The sequence below is a fragment of the Antechinus flavipes genome, chromosome 3 (assembly GCF_016432865.1).
Source record: "Antechinus flavipes isolate AdamAnt ecotype Samford, QLD, Australia chromosome 3, AdamAnt_v2, whole genome shotgun sequence".
NCBI classification, from domain to species: Eukaryota; Metazoa; Chordata; class Mammalia; order Dasyuromorphia; family Dasyuridae; genus Antechinus; species Antechinus flavipes.
This window is the reverse complement of record NC_067400.1, coordinates 559,795,173-559,823,032: the sequence shown is the minus strand read 5'-3', so window position 1 is coordinate 559,823,032 and position 27,860 is coordinate 559,795,173. Positions and strand designations below refer to the sequence as shown.

Sequence of the window (27,860 nt, the reverse complement as noted above, 5' to 3'; positions counted from 1 at the left end):
ATGTGCAAAAATGTTCGTGACAGCTCTTGTGGCAAGAAACTGGAAACTGAGTGGATGCCCATCAGTTGGAGAATGGCTGAATAAATTATGATATATGAATGTTATGGAATATTATTGTTCTGTAAGAAACAATTCGAAGGATGATTTCAGAGAGGCCTGGAGAGACTTACATGAACTGATGCTGAGTGAAGTGAGCAGAACCAGGAGATCATTATATACTTTAACAACAATACTATATGAGAATCAATTCTGACGAATATAACTCCTTCCAACAATGAGATGATTGAGGCCAGTTCCAATTGTTCAGTGATAAAGAAAACCATCTACACCCAGAGGGAGGATTGTGGGAACTGAGTGTGGACCACAACATACACTTTCACTTTCTTCATTGTTGCTTGCTTGCATTTTATTCTGCTTCTTCTTTTTTTTTCACTGGTTTGATTTGATTTTTCTTATAATTACATAAATATATATGCATGTATTGGATTTAACATATATTGGACTACTTGCCATCTAGGGGAGGGCATGGGGGAAGGGAGGGAAAGTTGGAACACAAAGTTTTGCAAGGACTAATGTTAAAAAATTGTGCACACATGTTTTGAAAAATAAAAAAACTTTAATAAAAAAATTAAAAAATTGGAAAAAAAAATTTGGAGATTAGATTTGAACACAAGCCCGGAACTTTATCCAAGTGTTATAATAGCAACTATTGTTGTTGTAAAGATCCAATATTTGTCAAGTGTTGTGTGCGTCTTAAAGTGATATCTAAATCTAGTTATCAACATCATCATCTTTATTCATAGTGAGAATGTCAATATGCATGTGGTTCAATTCATCTATTACATCTACTTTTTAATCACTAATTACATCAAAGAAGCACTTTTTAAATACCTACTATGTGTCTGTCATTATGCTAAGCAAGAGAGGTATAAGGACGAATGTTCACTGATCCCACCCTCAGAGCTTACATTCTAATACAAGATTTCAACATTCAAAATGGAGTCTTGTTCAGGGAAGTCACAGGAAGAGACAGGATTGGAGTGAAATCACAGGACAATGGATTTCCAGTCCTTCTTTGGTTGCACTGAGAGTAATAATTTGAATTTTTTCTTCTTCCCCAGAGCAAGAGCAAAATATGGGAGAGTGAGAGGGAAGAGGTTTGATGTGAATGATACTAGGGCAGATGGCAGTATGGTCACAGCATGTGGGCCTTGAAGTCCTGGTAGATGTCCAGGTGGGATGTGACACATGCTTTGGGACTAGATATAAGAGTTAGATGTTTCTAACTCATTCAGCCTTCTAATAATCAAAGGGCAGACACAGAGAATTTGCAGTTAAAATGTTCGTGGCAGCTTTTGTAGGCAGTCTATAAACTGTCTTTTTCTTATCCCCTCTGCCATTCATAATTGGATGGAAGATGGGGTGGGGGATTGTTGTCTACTGTGTACTGTGGCCTGCTTCAAGATGTGCATTATTTAAGAATTCCTCACTATGTAGCCAACCAGTGGAGATGAGCCTTAGTGAGACTGAGCTATGGAGCAATGGCCATGAGCCATTATAGACTCCGTGACTTTTTTAGTTTGTCAGTATTTGTAGGTAATTGGTGTAGTCTCAAAAAACTATGATGAGTTATGGACTTTTGTGAATCCCTTAAATAATAGATGCTTAATAAATGTTTGCTGAATTGAATTAAATCTTTCAAGATCAGGTCTATTCCCTCCTAGATCCTCAGATCCCTTTCTGTAGCACCTACCTTGGTCTGGTCCAAGTGCTCAAGCTCTTAAGGAAGGGAGTTAATGCACATTGTTATCTCGCCCTTTTTAGGGATTGTTTTCTAGTTTGCATTTGGTGATTGTCAAACTCCTGGATGGGAAGTTCCATTCCCCAGATGAATCTGGGAGCAGGAAGTGTTGGCGTGTAGACATTTTACAACAGAGACCAGAGGAGTTCCATGACATTTCAAGGTCACACAGTTGGTAAGTGACACAGACAGGACTTGAAATCAGGTTTTCTGACCCTAGAGTCAGTGTGAACAAAGCCAGAAGGAAACTAACCATCAGGGTTCTGATGATAAAAGGGCGCGCCTCAATTGAAGCTCAGAAGGGACTCCATTCTTTCTGCTTTCTTCCCAGCCCACCCCATCCCCAACACATGCACTGAAATTGGGTAACTTTAATAAACAGAGGGAGACCCGGACAGGGAGATGGGACACTTCAAATCAAGCAGCCAGGAAGAGAGATGAATTCATTTCAAGTAGTTCAGAGTTTTATTATAAATACAAACTTTTTTCTTATTATACGCCTTACTCCTATTTTACCAACAACAACAACAAAAACCATTCATGTCAGCTAAATACAACTCTGTATGTGCATTTTTGTGGGTAGGTGTGTGTGTCTGTGTGGAGTATGTGTGTGTGTGTGCATGTATGTTTGTATGTGTGTGAGTGTGTGTGTGTGTGTGTGTGTGTGTGTGTGTGCATGTCTGGATGGGGGGAGAGGGTCTGCCTGGCCAGAACATTGGTTTTCCAAACCTGAAACCAGACGATCTTGGAGGCCAGGGTTGCGGAACACTTCACTCTGGCCCTATGGGATGAGAGGTGGCAGAGAAGAAAGGGAGAAGGGCGGCTAAAAATTGATGCCGTTGCCACTGGAAGAAAAGTAGGGGCTGTTCACCAGCGGTCCACTGGATGTTGAGCTAAACCTGCAAGAAAGAACAGTGGATCTGATGAGATCTCTCCCTGCCATCAGCCCAGGGCTTACTGAGATTCTCGTCTGAATTGGGTGATTGTCAGAGTCCTGTGATAGGCAAGGAGGTGGGAATCCTCAGGACAGACTCACATCTGAGCTCCAGCAAGAGCCCAAGACTGTATTCTGATCAAAGCAAAACAATTAAACCTTTGCTGGACAGAGACTACTCCCATCCCCAACCTGGAAATTCCCATGTCCATCTGGTGGGCTTGAGCCATCAGAGAATCGCAGGCTCTGCCCATGAAGAGCTGGAAGGAACCTTGGCCATTCTTTCATTCACCCCCTTGTTTTATTGGTGAATAAACTGAGACCTAGGGAGGGGAATTATTCCCCAGGGGACACAGAAAAGAGAACTAAAACATGGTTCTCTTGGCCCTCAGCTCAATGTTCTTCACACTATCCTTCATGTTCCCTTCTCCATAACCAGGACCTTGTGGATGGGTCCCACAATATTTAGGTAGCATAACTAGGCTAGAAAAGACCGTAGCTCTAGGTTATGTTCCTGAACCTCCTGGATCTTCCACCATCCCTGGGAGGCTGCTGATTGGGTAGGCTAGAGAATTCTTGTGTTGCTGCTATCTCTAAGAATAGTGTTCTCATTCATGGAATCCCAAATCAAAGGAAATCTCAGGGTCAAACTCAGATGAAGGGTTACCTCCTTTTTTTTTTTAATTTTATAATAACTTTTTATTGACAGAAGCCATGCCAGAGTAATTTTTTTTACAACATTATCCCTTGCACTCGCTTCTGTTCCAATTTTTCCCCTCCCTCCCTCTACTCCTTCCCCTAGATGACAAGCAGTCCTATATATGTTACATATGTTGCAGTATATCTTAGATACAATATATGTTTGCAGAACCTAACAGTTCTCTTGTTGCACAGGGAGAATTGGATTCAGAAGATAAAAATAGAAGGGTTATCTTCTTGAGATGAATCTGAGGGCACAGTAAGATTCCCTGACCCTTCTATTTCCTTCCCTTTCTTTTTACAAAACCTAATCCTATATTTCATTTCCAGTGCAATAAGTATGTACTAAATGCCTGTGGTGTGCCAAGCCCTGGGTGCTATGGAGACGACAAGAGAAGGAAAGAGGTATTCCCTGCTCTTAGAGAGTTCCTAGGGTTGGTATGACTTATACATAGAAAACACTTAGACACTATGACAAGGTTTAGATCTTTGTTAAATTATATACTAGACATTAAGCAGGTGTGAAGCATTGAGGAGTTAAGGAGGAGAGGGAATGGTATTTAGCTCAAGTGGCTAACAAAGTCTTCCTAGAGGAGGCAGGATATGGCAGGTGCTTTGAAGGATGTTGGATTGGATGGAAAGGAGAAGAAGCGTATTCCAGGAAGGGGAAAATCTTAAGCAAAGAAAAAGACAAGAATAAGTTTACTGTGGTCACTTTCTTATGCCCTGAGAAAATTAAGAATTTCTGGTTTAAGCGCCTTCATTTTCTTGCTTTTGCCTTTTCTACATTTCAACATATTTGTTTTACTCACTCTTTCATCCTTATCTTTTCTAAAAGTTAAGAAAAAGCAAAAAGAAAAGACTTTCCTTTTCCTGCTTTCTTAATCCCATCCCCACTCTTTTCCTCTGGGACTTTTCCTCTGGTAGTCCCTCCTACTTCTTATCATTGAATCCCAAAGTTGGGATAGAGAAGACCTGAAACCAACTGGTTCAACCCAGATGTGATAAAAAAAAAAAACCCACCACAAAACAGATTTTTATTACCAGATTTCATTGGTATTGGAGTTTCCTCATGATGAGTAAAATCCCTCTATAATGCAGATCAGCATCTTCTCTGCAATAGGTAGTCTTGGAGAGCTTTCTGGGGCCCTGAAAGGGTATAACCTGTCCCGGGTCACACAGCTGGAATGTGTTAGACATGAAACTTGAACTCAGGTCTTTCTAATTTAAAGGGCAGCCATACCATTACCCTTCCTTCATCTTTTGTCAGAATAAAAACCCTTTTTGCAGCACATCCAATAAATAGTCATTCAGCATTTGATTGAAGACCTTTGGAGAGATAAATTTACAATTTTCTGAGGCAACCACCATACCTTCCATAACTATTTAAGTTTTTCCTTCTAATAATCTCAAATTTTCCTTTTTGTAATTTCCTTCCATTCCTGCCTTTTTGGGTTAAGCAGAGCACTTCTATCTGGTCTATTCTAGCTGGTCAAGTAATAGAATCACCCAGAAGTTTAGAGTTAAAAGAGCAGAAACAAGTCACCAAATCCAAACCATACCTGAAAAAATTCCCATTACAAGAAATCAGACAAGGGAGCATCCCAACTTTAGATTTGAAGACCTTCAATAAAGAGGAACCCATTACTAATCAAAGCAGTCCATTCCATTCTTGAATACAGAGTTTTCCAAAAGCAAACCTAAATTCTTCTAAATCCTAATTTCTATCAATTACTTTTAGTTCTTTTTCTGTAGATATATATAAACATATATATATCTAGATAGATAGATATATCTATATCTCTATCTGTATCTATCTATCTATCTACCTAGAACAAAGCTAATCCACCAGACCATCCTCTAAATCTTGAAAACAACCATCATATCCACTTATATCCTTTTTTCCCTAGATTAAACATCCTTACTTCCTCCTCATATAGGATAAACTCAGTCTTTACTACGTGATTCATAACTCACAACTTCACAACTTACCTGTTTTCCTCCTCCAGACAGTCTCTATTGTGTCAATATCCTTACATTAAGCTTCCAAGAAAAGAACACAATATTTCAGTATGGTCCTAGGAGGGCAGAATAAAGAAGCATCACTTCCTCCTTATTCTACCAATTATACTTCTTGTGATGAAGCTCAAGATTAAAATCAAATTTTTGGTTGCCATATATTTTCCATTTTCATTGATCTTTAATGAACTTGTAATATACTAAAGGTATCTGATCTTTTGCAGGAAAAAAAAAACAAACTTGTCTACTCTTTCCTTTTCTTGTGAATTTGATTTTTTAAATCCAAATAGATGAGGCAGCTGATGGCTCACTGATCAGGAAAACCTGAATTCAAATCTAGCCTCAGACACTTCCTAACTAGATGAGTCACTTATCTTCTGTTTGCCTTAATCTGCTAAGGTAGAATATGGCAAACCAATCTAATACCTTTCCCAAGAAAATCTCACAGACAGTACTGGTGTGCTATGGTCCATGAGGTCACAAAGAATCCAACACAACTGAACCACAATAACAATGATTTTATATCTTTTTATATTTGATTCCACCATCATAGTTTCAGTCCAAAGCTCTGAATTGTCAAGATCTTTTAGGTTCTGACCATCATTTAAAATGTTAGCTCTCCCTCTCAGCTTTGTGTCTGCTTAAGTATGTCATCTATACTTTTATTCAAATTATTGAAAAATCTGTTAAACAGCACCAAGCCGAGCACAAATCCCTGGGACACTCCACTGGAGGCTTCCTTCCAAACTGACATGGAAAAATAATGATTATCCAACCAGGTCTGAATCCAACAATTATCCCATTACGAGCCCCATACTCTTCCCGGCTAGAATAACATGAGATACTTTATCAAACACTTTGCTTAAGTCTAGGATAGTCCTACAGCACTTGCCTCATCTCCATGCTTAGCTACCCTGAGAAATAAAGGAAATCAAAAGTGCATGACTTGTTCTTGATGGAGTCATGCAGGTTCTTTGAGTTCACTCCCTCAGTATCCAGGAACTACCTCTTTAAAAACGCACTCTGAAATTTTGTTGTGAAACAGTTGGTCACATTGGTCTGTAGTTTGCAGACTCTTTTCTTTTTTGAACACTGGGACATTTACCCTTCTCCAGTTCTTTTATACCTCCATGATCTTCCAAATATTACTGACAGTAACTCACTAATCATATTCAACCTTTCTTTAAGTTCCAAAGGGTAGCTAGGTGCTATTTCCATATTTACCCTGTATATCAGCACCCTAATAGGCATTTTTGTTCTGTCCTTTCTATTCCAAAGGCCATTTTCAGTGGCAGAGAAAAAAGAAAAATAAGAATCAAGAGCCCTTCATTTTCTTTGTTGTCAGTTATCATTCCAAGCACTGTCCCAACACTTCTTTAAACTGCCTTTTTCTCCATAGTAGCCCTCCTCCCTCCAATTCTTTTTTTGTTGTTTTCAGTTTTCCTCACCAGCTTGAGTTCATTCTGAGTTTTAACACATTTGATACTCTTTTTTTACAAAGCTGAGCCATGCTTTTGTATCTATCTTCTGTTACTTGCCCCTGCTTCCAACTTCTGTACATTTTTTAAAAAATCTAAATTGGTTGGTAAGTTTTCTATTACATCCATACTCATCTTTTCAGACAACTCGCATTTTCTCTATTCATTATTGTTTCCCTTTGTGTCTTCCAAATTTCATTCTTAAATTTCCTATCCCTCTTTTATTGACTTCCGTTATAGAATTCTAGTCCATGGGCTCTTATCTATTTATCCTCTGAGCCCTTTGAAATCTATTCTCCTTAAGTCTAGGGTGCATGTCATATGCTCAGCTTTCCTTTCCTTTATCAAATTCTAAGAGGTAGGTAGAAATCACTTACCCTAAGGCTCCCCTAATTGCTTCCTACCCCAGCAACTAATTCCCCTCTGTTAGAATCAGATCCAGGATAGAATTCCTTCATTAGTTCCTCCACCTTTCAAAAGATAAAATTTTCATTGAAACAAGTCAAAAAATTATTATAAGCTCTGCTTTTGGCAGAAAGCACGCTAGTAGATGTCTGGATAATTGAACTGCTTCATTATTGCTATATTATGCTTCTATGCCAAGCTTATAATCTCTTTCCCCAAATCATATGTTTATTCTTGCTATACAGGTGGTCTGTAATATGTCCTGATTACAAAATCATATCAGTTTCTCCATTATCTTCACCCAGGTGCTCTCTTATGGTTCCTGGATCTTTTCACACGGCTGTAGCTTCTTAGTAATGCTACCCCTCCCCTTTTATTGTTATCCTCTTTTAAAACAAACAATGTATCCCCATCCAATGCCATATTCCAAACTTGGGATTCTTCCCAAATTTCTGTGATACCTATGAGATCAAATTTGTCTCCTCGCTTTAGGTCCCTGCTCATTTTACTTGTTGCCTAAAGCCAGCAAATAAGTCTCCTCTTTTGCATCCTCAATTCCACATGACATTTACACCAGATGAGGCTTTCCCCATTCTGATTATCTTCCTTTGAACATACTTGACATTATGAACATCTTTCTGAAATTGTGATGCCCAGAAGTGAATACAATACTCCAGATGTTTTATCATTTTAGCCTTCTCTTCTCTCTGAAGTCCTCCTATCATTAACAGAAGGGAAACTTCTCCCTCATATGCTATCTCCTGTTGGCATTCTCTCCATACTTGTAGAAAGAATCAACTACATTCACAGCCTCCATTTCCTTGCCATACACTCACCTATCAAACTCCTGCAGTGAGATTTCCATTCATTCTACTTTCCTGAAACAGCTCTAATGCCAATAATGACTTTGTATTGCTATTTCCAATGGCCTTTTAAAATTCCTCAATCTCTGTAACATCTCTGCAGCATTTGACACTGTTAGCCAATGCCCCCACATATCCCCTTCTGGATTCTCTCTCTTCCCCTGATTTATGTGGTATTCACCCAACTCAATTCTTTCTCTTTGCTTCTATTTCTGATTCCTTTTCTTCTTCTCCACTATTATGTATATTCCACAGGGTTTATTCCTTGCTTGTTTAGGGGATGTGCATAGGTAAATGAAGAGTATTCCTTCTCTTGACACTTTCAACAACAGCTGTAATCTCAGATGTCATCTCGAAGAAGATAACCACCATATTTATTTTACTAGTTATGACCCATTTGTCAAGTACCATATTCCCAAATGTTAGCTGGACTTCTTCACTAGGACTTCAAATTTAGCACATTCAAAATAGAACTTTTCATCTGCCTATGTACCTCCCAACACCTCTCAGACAAGTGTCTGCTCTTGATTTCTCTATACTTACTGATGGGATAGAGATAAATATCATCACCCTAGTCTCCCAAGCTCAAATCTTCTTCCATTTTTGATTCTTAGCATTACTTTATTCTATCCTCCCATCTCCAATTAGTCCCCAAGTCCTATGGATTCTTCTTCCCCATTCCTTCCAAATCTTCCCTACCTCTCTTCGGACAATATGACCATTCTAGGGTACTCCTTTTCACTTTCCTGGATTGCTTTGCAGTCTTTTAGCTGGTCTCTTTGCCTCTGGTATTTTCTCCCCAAGCCTTCCTTGCTGAAATCATATTTCTAAGGAACAGATCTGACATCTTATTCTCCTACTCAAAAATACTCTATAATTGCTTTTAGAACCATATCTCAGGCTGGCATTCAGGTCTTCTACCTCTCCTTTAGCTGAACCCTGTGCTACAGCCAAATCGGATTATTTGACATCTTCTGAACATACCTTGTGTTTTCTCACCTCTGTTGCTTTGTGATACCATTCCCTTCACCTCCCAAGACCTTCTACTTCATCTCTATAGAAATCTTGCCCATTCATCAAAGTCTAGCTTAAATGCTGCTTTCTTCATGAGGTTTTCTCTGATCATTCTGATCAGAAGTGACCTCTCCCTTCTCTAATCTCTTATAGCTTCTTGTTGTATCTAACCACAGGAATTTTGCAATACTGCCTTGCATTTGAGGTTTTCTCCTTATTTTATTTTCTTTCTTAGAATGTATGTTCTATTGGCACCTACACAGTCAAGATTTCTATGGGACATTCCAAAATGTTGGGTAGAGTTCCTGTGAAGGACTGAGAGCATGATATGAACAAGACTCAGGCTAAGATGACATGAACAGTCTATGATATGTATTACAAAAGGAAGTAACTACATCGGTGAGTTCACAGATCCATCAACACAACCAAGCATTAAATTGTAAGTTTTTTCAGTACTATGTCATATTCATATTTCTATCTTCTGCAGGGTCTAAGATAATGGTGGGCACAAAGAAGATGCTTAAGAAATCTTTTGAATGAATTGAAATTTCTCATTGCTGCAATGAAGATAACATATCGAAAAGGAAAAAAAAAACATAGACAAGTAATAATAGCTGACATTTATATAAAATGCCTTAAGGCTTGCCAAGTGCTTTATAAATAAATATTACTTCATTTGATCCTGTCTTGGGAGTTATATAATAGCATCAGTCCTATTTTATAGAAGAGGAAACTAAGTTTGATATATGTAAATTTCTTTTTTGTTTTGAGGCAATTGGGGTTAAGTGATTTGCCCAGGATCACACAGCTAGGGGTGTCAAGTGTCTGAGACCAGATTTGAACTCAGGTCCTAAATTCAGAGGTGGTATTCTATCCACTGTTCTATCTAGCTGTCCCTCAAATTGATATTGTGACTTGTCCAGGGTTATACAGGTAGTAAGTATGTGAGACTCAGATGTCTCCCCTTCCCCAAGGCTTCCATAGCCTTAGACTCAAACTCAGCTCTTGATGATTGTGGGTCTGGTGCACTGTGTTACCTGGCTGCCCCAAAGGCGTGAGGTCAAGTTGTTTAAAAGCTATGAATTTGGACAAGACTGAACAAGGAGAATTATTGCAGTTTCTTTGGAGCAAGAGTAACACAAGTAAGATTTCTCTAGAAGCGATGTGTAGAAAAGAATTAAAAAGGGAAAGAACAGAGCTAAGGAGACCAAACAATATGTTACTGTGTCACTCTGGGAATAGTTTGATAAAGGCCTAGTTCTAATGACCCCTGAGAAGCTTTCTTGACATTGCAAAATGTAGGGTTGGGCATGGCTGATGTTTATGGCTCCTTCCAGCTCTAAAATTCTATGGTCTCTTTGTCTAGCCCATAGCAATCTTTCTTTCCTGCGCTCTCATTACACTCACAATCTGTACTTAGAATTTTATATTTGGTGATATTCTATGTAAAACTTTACATTATAGCTTATTTGTTAAACTTCAATAACTGGGCTAAGAGCTCCTAAGGGCATGGGACATATTCTATCCTTCTGTCTCTCTATAGCACCCAATAAAGATTTTGGCTTCAGACACCATTTTACTGCATTTATGTAAATATAAAATAATATAATATATAAAGTAAATAATATAAAACAATATAAAAATCTTCCAGGGAAGGCTGCCTGTTGGCTAGTTACAATCTTGGGGAAACCATTTGGTATCCTTATTCAGAATTGTCTGGCTTTAGAAGAACTCTGCTATTTTTATAGTATCCTCACCTCTACCCAATGTTCACCTTCTCCCCAATAAATGCCATGTTGAATGAGGGTGAGATTTAGGAACATACCCATAAGCTTGGGGGAAGAGGTACTGTGGCCCATCTCCTGCCATGGGGGAAGGGTCACGGGGGCTGGTGGACAGCTTGGGAGGTGTCCTCTGTGGGTAAGAGTAGCCAGGCTGGACAAAAGGGATGTAACTCAGCAAAGGGGTATATGATGATCTGAAAATCTGTTGTCCCATCTGCTGCGGATTGTAGGGTGTCACCTGTTATTCAGAGAAGAGAGAAGATTCCCTACATTAACAATTTCCATTCCCATTACCATCCTCCAGTTCCCTTCCCTTCCACAGGCCATATCCATGTGTCCCATAAACTATATCTCCAAACCCACCAAAGACCCTAGTTCATTCTTTAGTTTTTTCATCACCAAAGATGCCAGGCTTGATTTGCTGTATCTCAGTCTCTGTGTCCTCATGGTAAAAAACGGACATGGTAAAAAAAAAATGGAGTCATACTAGATTTATTTCATTCAACTTAGAATCCCATCTCAATTTTAGAACTGTCCTCATGGACAAAGGCCATCACATTTTATATAGAAAAGTGGAGAGGCTTAGGGCCAAAGGTGGGGTAAGGAGGAGGTTACCCCGATGACATATATTTTCTCATTACCCAGAAAAGGAGTCTCTCTTGCACCTCGGACACACAAGAGTTGGAATAAGCTTCATAAAGAAAGCTCCCAAATCAATTTCTTAAAAAGTTTTCTTGTGGGGAAGAGGACACAGACTCTGAAGATGGAGCATCCAGTACATTATGAGGCTACTTATAGCTGGGTAGGTCACCAGTAGGAACATAGAGGATGATAGGGCTGAACTGGGGAGGAACTTACCTAAGATGAGAAGGGGAGGAAATATTTGATAAATAACTAATTACTCTTGCTAACTAGCTGCTATACTCAGATGATCCTACTTGTGAAAGGAACATAAGTGCTATTAATCACCCTCTAAATTTTAATGCTCTAGGACAAAGTACTGATCATCCTACCCTAGTTACAGCTCTGAGTCAAACATTCTACTGCCCTTTCCTCTCCCTTCCAAATTTCCCTCTCTACCCTGAACATATACATTTCCAAGTATTTAAAGATATGATGTCCTGAAAAAGCATGTAAATTTATACAAGGCAGAGATTGATGAGTGAGTTAAAAGTTCAAGTTCCTTAGATGATATACATGGCATTCTGCAATCTGACGCCATCTGCCTTGTTAGTCCTATCTCCTAATGCTCTGTTCCACTATTGCCTCCTTGCTTTTGCTTAGGCTATTTTCCCTGACATAGGTACCCAGTACCTTTTGACCTGTTAAATTCCTGTCATCTTTAAAGCTTCCCCCAAATATTTTCCTGAAGCCTTTGCTGCTTCCCCTATCTGTGTTAGTCTTCACCCTCAGGTCTTTGTGTCTCTCTAATGCCCATATTATGTAACATATGTTGTAATAGAGTTATCTATATTGGAGTCTTATACCCTAGATAATGACTCCTATGAGGACAGGGCTTAGCACAGTTTTCTGTATACTGTATATATTTAAGACATATTTGCTATTAAAGGTATAAAAGTACAAGGAAGAATGTTCCTGATATGAGTGTAGCTTCTTGGATTTTGGAAGGGCTAAAGTTCCTGTCCAATATGGTCTGTGAAGGATGCCCCAAGAGCTTTGGTAGCCTACAAGGCCCGGTCTTCCTAGTGGATAGATTTCATGTTCTGATTTCAACACACAATAACCCCTCAGAATGCCTTGTTCAATCTGTCAGGGCAATTGGGCAAAGTAGTTTTGTCTGTTACTAGTGTCCCAGGATTTGTACTCACTCCCAGAAACCTCCTTTGGGTAAGACTAGGGAGTGAGCTCTTTTGAGACAATCAGATCCATAGACCTTGACTTGATCTTTACTCCATCTTCATAGAAACAACGGATCACAGAACTGAAGCTAGAAGGGATCCCAGAGATGGCCTCTGGGATCCATCTACTTTAACCTCTACAGCTTATAAATAGGGAAACTGAGGCCTAGAAATAAAGTGGATTCACTTAGTCAAGATCATACAGATCTTATAAGAGACAGAGGCAGGACATGAAGCCAGGTCCACATGGTATCCCCCATAGCCACATGTAACAACCTTGGACTTGGGAGCAGCATATACTATGGTCCTGGATGCATGGCTGATACTTGAGAAATGCCCCACTTTCATCATAAGAAAATATAAGGAGATACAATTTGAGACCCTTCATACCCCAGGGTTTGCCATTGCGCCATTCCATCAAGTTCAACCTAGCCTCTGTCTGCCTAGAGTCAACAAGATGCTGGTATAACCTAAGACATACCAGTTCCAGCCTCTCTGTCTACTTCCTTTAAATTTCCTTGACCTGAACTGCAAGGCCAAGCAGAAGTGTGGATGCAATTATTTTGCACTGCATCCCAGCTGTTCTTAGCATCTTGGCGTGATTAAGACCTCCTTAGAGGATGCTTCAATATGGGGAAAATAGATACAGTCCCATCTGCCTTTCCTCCACGGCACGCTGTGTTTCCTTCTGAAAACTAGGGATTTCACTGTCCCTAAGGATTTCTGGGCCCCCATTCCCCTTCTACCATCTGCTATACCTATCTGTATGCAGCAATATAAAAACACTAGGGGATCACAGACAATCCAGAACAATAATAATAATGACAATAATATAATAATTCAAATTCCTAAAGTGCTTTACAATTTCAAAACAATCTGCTCATAGCAACCTTCTGAAATGGATAGGGCAAGTATCCATGTGACTGATGAGGAAAATGAGTGGCAGTGACTTGCTTAAGGTCATACAACTAATAATTATCACTCCAGGGATTCTGACTCCAAGCATGGAGCTCTTGGTACTGCACCATGGATAGCCAAGCAACCCCTAAGCCCCACCTGGGGCTAGTAGTCCAATATTAGACAAAACTACTAGAAGCCAAAGAGAGTGAGGTGAGAGGCAGAATAAGCCCTGAAGTCAACATGAAAAGTCAGAAGTAATCAATTCTGTCTGGATGCTCTGGTGAGGATGACACAATCCTCACTTATGACAGAAACCATCCAAGGGGCAGCCTGGGTTTTTGGTGGGCTGCCCAATGGTACATCATGTCCTAGATGATCCGTATGAATTTCTGAACTTTATCTTGTAAAGAAGCAATGGACTACAGCTTTGTGGCACCTGAAATTCCCTTGATATTCCATGAAGACCTCAGATTCTTCCCTACCATTTGCCCATGAGTGACCAGAGAAGGGAAAAGGGAAAAATGTATGTGGCTGGGGGTGGGGGGGAGGAAGGAAGGGAGAAGAAAGGAAGAGCTGTGTTTGTGTCTGTGGCTATGTCAGTATCAATATACATCTCTAAATGTCAACAGTTCTAGTTTTGTGTGTTTCTGTGGATGTGTCAAAGCTACATCTGTGTCTATTTCTATGTCTGTATTGTTGTCTGTGTCTATATCCAAATTTTGTCTGTCTCTATCTCTTTGACTGTGTTTGTGTCCATGTATGGATGTCTGTAGGTGTGGCTGTATATGTCTATGCCCATATCTGTGTCTATATTTGTATCTGTGTCAGTTTCTGGGTATCTAAACATCTGGGTTTATGTGTCCATGTCTATATCCAAGTCTATGTCTGTGTCTATGATTGTGTTGTATTCTTGTGTGGATGTCTGTAAGTATGGCTGTATATGTCTATGTCTATATCTGTGTCTTCATCTGTGTCAGTTTCTAAGTATCTAAATATCTGATATATGTGTCCATGTCTATATCCAAGTTTGTGTCTATGTATCTTTGACTGTGTTTGTATCCATGGGTGGATGTCTGTAAGTGTGGCTATATGTGTCTATGTCTATATCTATGTCTGTATCTGTATCTGTTTAAGTTTCTGGGTATCTAAATATCAGGGTGTATGTGTCCATATCTATATCCAAATCTGTGTCTGTCTCTACGTTTATGATTGTGTTTGTATCCATGGGTGGATGTCTGTAACTGTAGCTATGTGTCTATGTCTATATCTATATGTCTGTATTTGTATTTGTATCAGTTCCCAGTGTCTAAATATCTGGGATATGTATGGTATATGTTCCTAGAATGATCTGGGGTAAATTGTGAACTCAGTTGTTTTCTTTAATTCCTTCTGCTTTTCTTTTCGGGTAACTTTCTTCATCTCCTTCCCCTCACCCAACATTCTGTCTTGCGTCCAACAACTACACCACAACCCATCCGGGGATCAGAATTTTCTGATAAAGTGAATGTAATCACTGAACACAGAAGAAAGGGAGATAGAAAGGGAGGAAGGAAAAATTTTTAAAGAGAAACTTGGAAAGACTAATGTCTTAACTTCAACATAGGAATAAAAAAAATCATAGGACCATAGAAGATCAGTGTTGAAAAGGCTCTTAGAATACAGAACATAAAATATTAGAGCTGGAAGAAATCTTAGAACACTGAATGTTTAGGCTGGAAGGATCTGGGAGATTAAAGAGTTCAATCCCCTTATTTTACAGAGGGAGAAATGGAGGGACTTTTCTGAACTAGGACTCAGCCTCAGATTTTTTGATTCCTAAAAGTATGACAGAATGGTCTTGGAATCAAGAGACTTGGTTCATAGACCCATTTCACTCATTAGCTCTGTGACTTCAGTCAAAGCATCTCACTCCTAGAGTCTAGATTATGTGTCTTCACCCATAAAATGAGGATAATGGTTCCTGACCTAATGATGTCACAGGGCTACAATAAGAATCAAATTAATTAGTGAATAGGAAAATTGCTTTGGAAACCTGCTCTCCATCTGTGTAATTATATTACATAGCTCACAGAAACAGATTTGTGATCAACAGATTCTCAAGCCTCTCAAATTTTTCTACACCAGAGACTGACTGCTCTGTCTCAGCACAACACTGGGCCTGATTGCCTTTCCAGGTCTATCTATATCTGAAGATTTGTGCCTTTTTGTCTGCCTGTCTGTCAGTCTGTCTGCCTATCTTTTCATGTCAGTGTTTCTGAAATTATTAGTGTGACTGTCTATAGAGTTCAAGGGTGGAGAAGAGAAGGGGATGGAAAGAGGACGAGCAGAGGGACAGGAGAAAAGCACCAGGAAAGGATAGACACACAAGTGGAAGGTGGATCTGAAGGGCTGCCTGGAAGCAGTGACTGAGCACACCTGTCTGGAGTAGCATCCCAGCTGGGGGTGCAGCGCCTGGGGATAGGGCATCCGTGCTCTCTGCTGATACAGGCCCTGGGGGAGAGAGGGGAGAAGAGACTCAGCACTAGATCTGCTGGGGAGGGGGATGGGAGAGGGGAATGAAGAGGAGACAAAGGGGCTGGTTCTGTACTGCCAAGGGCTTGACTGTGGTGTGTGTAGGCACCGGGCCTCCAATATGGCAGAGAGGATCCAAACCTGGGACTCTGGCAAGTAATGGGCCTATGACATTGCACCACCACCTGCTCAAGAGCCTACTCTGGCTCCCCATTATCTAGTGCCTCAATGCAAACTCTCCAGACTGGCCCTGTAATCCCAGCATCATCATCATCCCCTGTCTGTAGATTTTTCTTGAGTACCAGGAAGCCCTCCAGCCCCACCTATCAGACCTGGAGATGGGAAAGCCAAAAAGATCCCTAATTTTACTTTGGAAAAACTAAGGCTTAAAAGGGATAGTTATTAAGTGTGGCAGAGGTGGGCTCTGACTAGCTCCATTAACTCCATATGGAGAGCCCTTCCCTCATTGCCACACATCCTTCTTCTCATTCTCTCTCTCCTGTGGGTGGTTTCCACTAGTTTTGTGCCTTCAATCTCTTCCTTTTCTTCAAGCAGGTTTGAATGCTGACTTCTGCTCCTTTCCCCCAGCTCCACCCCCAAGTACCAACTCAGGTCACAGACGCCCAAAGCTTCAGACAGAGACCTTGAGGCAGGAAGGTGGTTGGTGGAATGGCTTGGCCCTCTTTCTGGATGATTACTTCAAAGCCAAGGACTGTCCCTCAGACCTCTCTGACTATCCTTCCTCATTCCCACTAATCCCTAAATCCATGTTACTTCTTACTCTTTCCATCTCTAGTAGTCTAAATTCTTATTTCCACGTTTATTCCTCAAAGCCTAGAATGCTCTCTCTCTCCCCAGTGCTACACCCAGAATCCCTAATTTCCTTCTGAGCTAAGTATAAGTGCTTCCTTCTATATCAGGCTTTCTTAACGACCTCACCTACTAGAGAGTTTCCACTAAATAATCTTGTTTTATTTTGTATCTATTTTGTCCTATTCTTTTATCTGCACAATTATCCTCCTCTCATACCCACAGACCATACGAAATATTTGATTTTTGCTCTTTTTATCTTCAGAGCCAAGCACAATACTTGTCCCAAAGTAGAAGATTAATAAATGTTTGTTGATTTAAAACCTACCTTAAAAATTCCCTCTCCCAAGTAGCTTTCCTTACTGACCCCACCTCTGCTTATGCATTAGGGTGCATATTATTACAAAACATTTGCTCGGGGCAGCTAAGTAGTGCAATGGATAGAGCACCAGCCCTGAAATCAAGAGGACTGGGGTTCAAATCTGTCCTCAACACTTAACACTTCTTAGCTGTGTGACCCTGGGCAAGTCACTTAACCCCAATTGTCTCAGCAAAAAACAAAAAAAATGTATTGTCACTTCAGGTATAGCACTTATCTTCCCAATCCTCTCACAATTTACTGGAATTGGTCACTCATTTCTGACCAGAACCTCATGTGCTCCTCTCTGCATGCAGTAGGTACTTACCCAAACCCAATGTCTATGTCTGTTTGGGTCCTAAATATATATATATATATGTCAGAGAATTAAGAGTACAATAGGAAATGGGTGTAAACCATTTCCTTCTAGGTGAATTAACATCCATGTTGCTTTTTCAGGTTTATAAATAGGTGCTCAATTAATTATTTGATTAATTAGTTGATTATGACATGAAAATTTATGACAACTTTTCTCTCAGGAACATATTCACTTCAGTCATCTTATTTGTTCCCTTATAACCTCTGTAAACTAAGAAAGAGTTCAAATTCATTCATTTAAAAAACACTCAATAAGCTGCTAATTTAGGCAAGAGTCTATTCTGGGGTGAAGGAGATACTGTCAAAGTATATTGTCATGAAATATATGTCAAAACATATCATTACTCTAATTTTACACATAGGGAAACTAAGGCTCAGAGCTGGGAGATAACTTGTTTAGGGCAATTCAGTGAGTTAATGGCAGAGTCAGGGCTTCAATCCTAATCTCTTGGCTCTTAACCTAGGGTGCCTACGGACCTGGCCTTGCCAGTTCTCAGTGACTCCAGGAGCAGAGCCATTGGGATCTGATGTTGTTTTCAGGTTTAACATTTTAATTTCCATCACATTCTGTGAGTAAGCTGCCCTGAATATTTCCCAGTTAGCTCAAAGGGTTTTGAAGAGTTGCATGGACCTGCCTGAAACCTAAAGGCTCAAGACTCCAACCCTGAAGGCTGTCAAAAGCAGGAACAACTCAGAGCAAGCTGAAGGGACAAATGCCAAGGAAGACGAAGGACAAAAAGATGATCAGAGAAGGAACAGGACCAATACTCAGAAAGGATGGGAAGATAATGCAGGATAGAGAAGAAGGGAACTCCCTAACTCAGATTTGACTCTTCTTATCTCAGCCAAGAAACCTCCTGACCAGGAAATAGAACAGAAATTATTAACAGAAAGTTGGGATGAGATAGAAAAGAGCATCTTATTGTGCTTTATAAGATCAAGTCACTGAGCCCAGATGATCATCCTCTAGCATGGAAAGAGCTACTAGAGCAAATTGTTGAATTTCTTTTGGGAATTGTGGAATGACCATGCAGAGCTAGACAAAGAATCCATTTCCAATTTTCAAAAAAGAGAAAAGAATAGTCTGCCAATTCTAGGTAGGATGAGCCTGACTTTAGATTGCTACCAAATTCTAGAATTTACAAAGATGAAAAGTAAGACAGTTCCCTGCCCACAAAGAGCTAATAATCTATTAAAAGGATATGACAGCTAGATATAAATTTGATGCAGTAAGAGGCAAGGGAGCATCAAGAGTGCGATAGGAAAATCTGAGGACTCATATTGGCTTGCCATATGAATGTGGTTCAGACTTCCAAGAAGGAAAATAAATCAGCAATGATAGCCGTTTTTCCCTTGCCTGTGGTCACCACCTAGATCATGTCCTCATAACCTCTTGGTTATATAATATTACAATAGGCTCCCAACTGGTTTCCCTGCTTCCAGTCTCTCCCTTTTCTAAGTTATGATCCACATAGTGACAATGCCAAATCATATTCCTAAGACACAAGTCTACTCTCACCTACCTCCTGTTCCAAAATCTTAAGTAACTCCCTATGGCCTAGAGAATAAAATACAAAGTCAACAGCAAGTCACTAAAGATTTTTCATAATTTGGCTATAATCTCACTAATATTTTTCACATATTCTGCATTCCAGCCAAACTGAGGAGAGAAAGTTTGGGGGTAGAATGGGGGTGAGGAGGCGGTGGAGCATTTGCATTCATAAGAAGTAGAAGATACAGCTGAAAGAATGTGAATCTGATATGAAAATAATGGAATACTATGTTTATAAAAATGATGAACAGGCTGGTTTCAGAAAAGCCTGAAAATATTATATGAACTGATGCTGAGTAAAGGAAGCATGCAGAGAGGCTAGAATAATGGAGACCCTCTAGCAATTTCTTGCGGTAGACCAGATGGAAAAGAAGCATGGAAGTCTTAATGAAGGTGATGGTTACAGCAGTTCAGAGAAGTAAATGAGGGATTCGGTGGAAATTAAGTTGATCATATTTGCTTGAACAAAGAGAACAAGGGAAGAATGGAGGAAGACACTAAAATGAACATGAATTCCTAGGAAGGATATTGGTTCCCTTGACAGAATAGAGAAGTTAGGGAGGGATGTATTAAATGAAAGGGATGTATTGAATGTCTATACTACAAAGATGGTGATATATAGTAAAGAATTACTAATGTGGGACCAGAGCTTAGGGAAAAAGAAAAAAACCCTAAAAGCTGAATAGACATGGACGTCATCTACAAAAAATGGTTATTTTAACCCATGAGAGCTAGTGAAATCCCCAAGAGATAAAATATAGAGTAAAATGAGAAGAGAACTTAGGGCAGAGTCCTGGGGTGAAGTCACGGTTAGTGTTGGTGACATAGATGGAAATTCAGCAAAGGTGACTGAGATGGATCAATCAGAAAGGCAGGACTAGAATGCAGAGAGAGCAGTATCACAAAAAACCTAGATAGTATCTATGAGGAGAAAAATGGTCAATAGCAGCAAATAACACAGAGGTCAAGAAGAATGGGAAAAAAACTATTGGAATTAGCAATGAAAATTACTCATTAGTGGTTAGAGACAACAGCTTTAGAAAAGTGTTGGGAAGTGGGAGGCTAGCATGGATGGCTATTGTTTTTCCTGGGAGTGTAACCTTGAAAGGGAGGAGAGACACAGGGCGATAGTTTGAGGGATGGGCAGGATTGAATGAAGGGTTTTTTTTTTTTAGGGATGAAGAGGTCCAGGCACATTTTAAGACAGCAGGGAACAACAGTAATATATGTAAAAGTACATTGTGAATTTTAAAGCACTTAGCAATTGAAATGAAAGCAATGAGGATGATGATGATGATGATGATGATGATGATACCATGTAATGTAAGCTCCTTCAGAGAAGAGATGGCTTCATATTTTATCTCAGGATACCTTGAATCTAACAAAGGCCTTGAACACAGCAAGAGCTTAATAAAGGCCTACTGTTAAAAGCGAATCTGAGAAATGATCAAGATTCTATATTTCTGTGTCCTTTCTAAATTGAATTTCTTGCATGCCTGTACTTTTCCCCTTGGCATTCGTAAAGCCTTGCTAAAAACCCATTTAGGGTTTGGACTTATTAAGAGAAAAGGGCAATGACATGGTAAGGACACTCTGGTGACAGCAGGATTTTGAGGGCTGAATGAGCCAAACCCTGCATGCCACAAGATGCTGGCTGCGATGATTAAAATCGGTGCATAAAGAGAGGGAGCAGAGCTGTTGTCTCCAGAGTGTGATTTATGGAGTTGGCTAGTTCCCTATCCTGGGGCTCAGAGGTGGTGGCCACATTTTATCACACTCATCACAGCCAGGCCTGCTTTGACTGCATTGCAAGCAAATGGTCCCTGAATGGCTGGAGCAACTATGATCTCTGAAATTCTCTCTTCAGCCCAATTCCCAGCTACAACCTTGAGAAGGCCTCCATAATTTTAACAAGAATTCCTTGTCCATCCAAAGTCACACTGATTTAGATAGTGGGTCTATCAAAAACTTTAGAAAAGTGTTCTAGCTTATAAGGAACAGGGACTAATTGGAGGAGAAATTTTAGCTGAAGAAGGAAGAGGAAGAGACTTCATTGAATATGTGGGCAATGGGTTCACCCACACTAGCCAGTCCACTGTCCATGTCTAGAACACATGGAAATAACAATAATTTCCATTGCTGCCAGTTGTCACACTCCAGAACATTCAGCCCAGGGAAGGAGCAGAGAGATGTATAAGGGAGCCTTGAAAAAAAAGTAGAGGAGGTTATCAGTAAACAGGCAAGGGACCATCAGGCCTTCAACATGATTGAGCATGATTGCTACAAAAATAATTCCAGAAATCACTGCAGTGTACAACCATCAAAACTCTAAGGGTATAAAACTCTAAAATAACACCAAGGAAATAAAATTAATATCCTGCATCCCAGCTAATATGCAAACATAATACATCATTACCTGAACTAACATAACCTTTCACCCAGTGCAGAGGTTAAGAGCAGTGGAAACAAATGTGAGATGCATCCACTTCACTGGTTGAAGTCAACAGAGAAGACTTAATTCTACCTTCATTTATGGCTTTGGAGAACCCCCAGGAAATGTAGCTGAAAGCCTGATGTTCGTCTTTCAGAGGGGACACTTATAACCTCTTGTGGTCCATTCACTCTGGGAAGAATGTTTTTGCAATTGATCAAGATGGGGACACCACATCAGTCCATCTGCTTTCTGGATTTCCTATGACTCAAGCCCCATGATCTCAATTATAGTGACAGGAATGTTGGCCCAGGTCCATAATGCTTAGACCTCCCATTAAAATAAATGAAGAGTGTCTATGCATGGAATAGTGTCTATAAGATCCTCTAACTAAAGGCAGAGCCAAGAATTTCAAAACCTCCAAGACTATCCCAATAGTCTTCTTCATATTTTCCAATGGATACATTACTTTTGGACTTCTTTGGAGTTCTTCATTTCAGGTACTTTATTTTACCTCCCCACACTCCCTCTCCCATGATTTTCAGTTTTCTATTTTATATTGTCTTTCTCCATTAGATTGTAAGCTTCTCTAGGGAAATGGCAGCTATTTTTCTTTTTATTTGCACTTATATCCCTGGCACTAAACACAGTGTGTGGCAAATAGTAGGTACTTGATTTTATTGTTTATGGCTACAACTATGACTATGTTTATCTGGCAAGATCCAATTAAGTCTTGATGGTCAAGATAAATCTCGAAATATCATCCAATCAGTAATTTAACAAAACCAATACCTATTCTTGATCATGGAATGATACATTTAGTGACAAGAAACCTGGCAAGTCTTGGTGGTTAATGCTCTGCCAAAATCTCTTTTAGAAAATTCTAAGTAATTTGTAGCATCCTTTAACAATCTAGTTGGGGGTTATCAGGCAAACAAAGAGAACTTGGATAAAATTGCTGCCCATGAATTTCTCAAATTTAACTAAGGTTTATAGGAAACCTATTCTCAGAAATAAGTTTCAGGTAGAAATAGGAGCATTGTCAGCCATTTTGGGAAGGAGCCTACCACAATCAACAATTTCTTCTTTTGGAATGAGGCTGAAAAATCAATAAAATCAATATGAAAAATCAATCAAAGCTTTGACTAAGGCTTTCTAGTCACTTTTCAAAGTGAGACAGGTAGCATTCTGTGGGTTATGTGAATTTATTTGACATATAATCTCCTTATAATATTTTCACTATCAAAAATCATTCTAGGCAATAAGATATGACTATAAAATTATTGTTTTGCTGCAAGATTTCAAGCTTTCATTGCAAGCCAGATTTCATTCAAAACATTTCAGAATGGTTAGTATGGTCCAGAGGACAGTTTTTTGAAGTCACAAAGTAATATAGCAAATGATGCCATAGATACATCCTCTAAAGAAACACAATTCTTGTGGCCAACTTGTGAATGGCTTAAAGCCCTGCCATCAATAGATGACCACTCTCTCTGTAACCTGTTAAATAGATATTAATTATGGTAATTCTCCTTTTATTTATCTGGTAAAATAAGTCATAGAGATCTTCTAATGTCAAAACTTTCATTGGAGTTGGAACAGCAAACTTTAGGATTTGACATGGTAGACAGCTCAAGATATCATTAGATACCAAACAACTAGGCTTGTGTACATGCTTCTAGTAGTCATTTAAAAGCTGTATCGCCATATATATGTACTGGCATAATTAAGAGTATAATAATAATAGATAGCATTTACATAGTATTTTTAGGTTTGTCAAGTGCTTTGTTTATATTAACTCAATGGATCCTCATGATCTCACTGGGAAATAGGTGCTATTATTCCCATTTTACAGATGAGGAAACTGAAGTTGAGAAGGACTGATTGATTTGCCCAGGGTCACATAGCTAATAAATATCTGAGACAGAATTTGAATTCAGGTCATCCTGACCCCAAAGTATGCACCAAGTTGCTGACAAGAGATTTTCAGAGGCCCATGGCCAGTACAAATTGTTTAGGTATGCTTATGGCTCTGAAACTTTTGACTTTTACATCTTCTTGGGTTTATCAGAACACTTAAGAGTACTAAGCCTCTAGGGTCCTTGAAATCTTCTGGCGACTTGGGGGTTGGGCATGGCTCCCACACAAGAGATATGGTAAGAAGCAAGAGCTCCTATTCATTTTGATACACCTAACCAGACTCAGAAGTCAATAACTGGCATTCTGAAAAGCACTACATGCCACAGGAACCTTTTTGTTCTGGTCAGGGAAGAAGTATCTTTATAATGGCTCCATCTTAAAGGCAAAGTTGAGTAATCTCATGGAGAAAGGATACCCTGGGAAGGTTTGGATTGGATACAATGTAGATCATACCCTCCCTTATCTAGAGTGGTATAAAGACTAGTAGCATTGGTGTGTTGCTCACAAAACTGATACTGGGCATTCTAATTGTATCCTGTACTAACTGCCTTCATTTACTGACTTATTGAAACAGCATAGGCTTTCTTGGAGACTTTCTACAAAAATCATCCACTGTTGCTCCCATGATCAAATGATTAAAATCCAGTCTCACATTTGGGATCCTAGAAAGTGAGGTTTCGAAGACGCCTTGAGAAATCTTCAGACAGTGGAAATTCCACACTGGAGGCATTTAACTTAGAGCAGAAATGCCGCTCAGTGACTAGTGCCTGCCTAGTAGTCTGCAGCAGTGCCACCATCAATCAGCTTTTGATAAGCTTGGGCCAGGTCACATTTTGTTAGCATCTTCCCCTCCATCAAAAACAGCAAGAAATTGGCTTATGGCAGGCACTGAACATGGGAACTGCTGAAGAGCCTTGTTTACAATGCATTTGTCATCTACCCAAGGCTTCCAGGTTTAGGCACCCACACAATCAATGTAGTTCATGGATGTGTGGCTGCTATTCATTTGTCTCCAGGCTATACTCCTAACTCTCTGGACTTTGTCTATCATGCATGCCACAGAAATCTATATTCTAGAAGTTCACTGAATCACTGGACTTTTCATGCTGGAAGTATTTTTTACCCAGTGACCTCTTGCTCTGATTGACTGATTTCTCCCTGAACTTTTAAGTTTTAAGATCTTTCACACCAGCCATGACATCTACTTTAGACTGCACTCTTGATCTTTTAGATATTCTCTAACAAACCTCCACCCTTTTCAGTTTCCTTTTGCGTGTTGTCTTCTGCCATTAGAATTTAAGTTTCCTGAGGACATAGACTGTCTCTTTCTGTTGGTATTTCTACTTATAGCATGGTGTATTTGTACACAGCTCCTATAAACACTTAATATGTGTTGACTTGCCTTGGCTTGAGGATGTCTTCTTTGGAATATACCTAATAAAGATGCCCAATAAAGGATTGTGAAATTGAGTTGAACTGAAATAAATTGAATTAAATGCTCAATATCATTTTCAATTTTTACCCTCAGGTGAAAGGGCAGATTCTCAGTTTTTAGATGAATCTATGGGCTAGCTGGATCCAGGTAGAATGATATGTAAAAGTCTAATTCCACAGAAAACTAGTAAAAAAGAAAATATTGATAATGATTGTCTCAGATGTGGGGGAGCACAAGCTACATTATTGGCCTCTGATCCAACTAGAAAAGCCAAAAGCCTATACTCTACATTCCTTCCACAAGACAGATATAGGATATGACTTAAATTTTATTTTTCAGCTTATGTTTCTGATTCCATAGGAAAGACATTGGGGTAAAATGCAAAGAACATGGTGTTTGGAGCTAAGATACCTCAGTTTGAAACCTGGCTTCACTACTTACTATTTCCATGATTTGAGGCAAGACACTGAATCTTTCTAATCCTGAGCAACCATAAGAAGGGTTGCCTCACCTTTGAGGTGCTTTCTAGCTTTAAATCTATGAGGCTCTGAATCACCTATTCTTAGCTTTAGCTTCCTTTTTTCATCTCACTAATCTCTCCCCCTTTTTTGCTAATGCCATCTCCAAGGCCAAGTTAGGGAGGTTTCTACTTGGAAACAGTGAAAGAGTTGCTAACAGGATCACAAGCTTCAATGTACACCTCCACTCTCTGGGAATGAGCTTCAATGGAAAAGTCTAACTATGTTAATACTTTTTCACATAGCTCCTGAGACATATAAGTCTTCTTGTCCCTGAAGGCTTTGGACTAAGTATTGTGACAGTCAGCTGTCAATGACCATGATGATTGCTATCAGTGAAGCTTGTCACATGCCCCAAAATCCAGAAGCCAGGGTTCAGGGATGGTTATGTTAAATTGAACTGCTCTTTCAGGGCTAATGAGAATTGGTCATAGAACATATTTGATTTCTACCTGCTCCTATCTATGTATATTTCAGTAAATATCACAATCCTCTCTTGTGTAGTTACTTTTTGCACTTTGTAATCCAGACCCATGCAATGATCAGCTGATCTAGTGAGGTGTATACATTTGGACGCTAGCTTCTGATAATAAACACAAGTTCCTTTCCATAAGACTTTTCTGCTTCTCTTTGGGGTGAAGAATTGGAAACTTCTTAATGAAGAATCCATCCTGGCTCATTCACAATGCAGCAGCCTCCAGTTGGTGACCTTGTCATCCTGAATGCACGAGTAGTTTCTAGAACCTGAGTAACAGGTCAAATAACAAAAAATGCAGACGGTATCTATATCAATTATTAATGCAACACACTACAATAGGAGTCAATTTCTATCTTGTACTCCAAGTCATTTTAAATACTATGGCAAATAGTGCAGCATCTTGAGACAATGGAGCCTCTGAAAATGATCCTGAAAACTACAGAGCTTTACTCTCATGTGAATAATCAAGATGGGTGATAGGAGCTGCGATGACAGTTCCTGGGCTTTCTTCTGATGGATTGTGAATGTGCTACTTTCTCAAGGTGACCCCATCTCTTACAGAATGTGCATTCTTGAATTTGCAAACAGAGTGTCTTTGTAATGTTTTGCAGCCTGAAAAAGGGTTGCTATATCTGAATTGATTTGCAGGTATTACAGAGTGTGTCTTTTCTGTGTTCTGTTAGCAATATTTGCAAGAGTTCAGTTGCCAACATGTTATGGACAGTGTTAAATTAGAAAATACACTTTTCATTTCCATGACATGTAGTTATTCATTCATATTAGCTATGTCTTTATTTATAGCCAATAGCATTTTAAAATTAAGTTCAAAAAGGGTTCTACTGAAAGTCTTCACTATGATTTCTATATTCAAGATGCTTGTGTAACCTGTGGCAGTATGATAACAGGCAATGGAATAGAGCAAAAACAGTATTGGCTTTAGAGTGTAGAGGATGTGGGTTCAAATCCTACTTCTTTCACTTACTATATGCGTGACCTTGAGCAAATTCTTTAACCCTGACATGTAATGTCCCAGCTAGCTCTCCGGCGGATCTCAGGACCAGCCTTGATCTTATTGGAGAAGTGAAGGAGGCAAGAAAGCCACCAGGAGGCTGGTCAAAGATGGAATGTCTCTATTTCCAGTCCTCTCGGCCCTTACTTACCTCAGTATGATTATCATTACAGCACACTAAGTATGTGTGAACTAGAGAACCATTACATCACCATACTAAGTGTGATTATATGTGAACTAGAGAACCATCATCTCATCAATCACACTGAGTTAACACCCTGCTGTAAGTATCTTTGCTTCAAGTATACTTTTCTTAGAGTTCCCCAACATCTTCCCTCCTCTACACTGACAAACCTCTTTACCTGTTAAATAAGAGGTTTGGATCTCTAAATTTCCATACAGTTCTAAATCTATGATCCTCTGTCATTTAGGAAATCCCTAGAATTGTAGTATTGAGACCAAAGGCATAATACCTTTGCATTATAAACAACCATGCTCTTGCTGAGAGGTTGATTCTGTTTATTAAATTTTAAATCTTTGGAGAATGATTGATAAAAGGACTTTGAGTTTAGGGATCATCTGTTGATACTAATGAGATGTGAGTTCTAATAATCCCATAATTTGATTATGTATTTTAGTCTTAAGGAAGAAAGGAAAGTGAGGAAATCTCATGGTATAATGATTTTGTCAATTGTTAAAAGCAT

At 39.4% G+C, this 27,860-nt stretch overlaps 1 protein-coding gene across 4 annotated transcripts in view; it reads right to left on the bottom strand.

Annotated features, from left to right (window-relative positions):
- Positions 1–2,453: 2,453 nt before the first annotated feature.
- Positions 2,454–27,860, bottom strand: part of C3H1orf94 (chromosome 3 C1orf94 homolog) — a 65,845-nt gene continuing 40,438 nt past the window's right edge. For 3 of the 4 annotated variants that reach the window (XM_051987633.1, XM_051987631.1, XM_051987634.1), the window contains 3 exons: positions 16,172–16,246; positions 11,039–11,235; positions 2,454–2,700 (listed from right to left, as the gene is read on the bottom strand). In XM_051987633.1, the coding sequence (XP_051843593.1) occupies positions 2,625–2,700; positions 11,039–11,235; positions 16,172–16,246 (348 nt within the window). In that variant the 3' untranslated portion in view covers positions 2,454–2,624. The remainder of the gene's footprint in view (positions 2,701–11,038; positions 11,236–16,171; positions 16,247–27,860) is intronic. The other variant, XM_051987632.1, reaches the window with a different exon arrangement.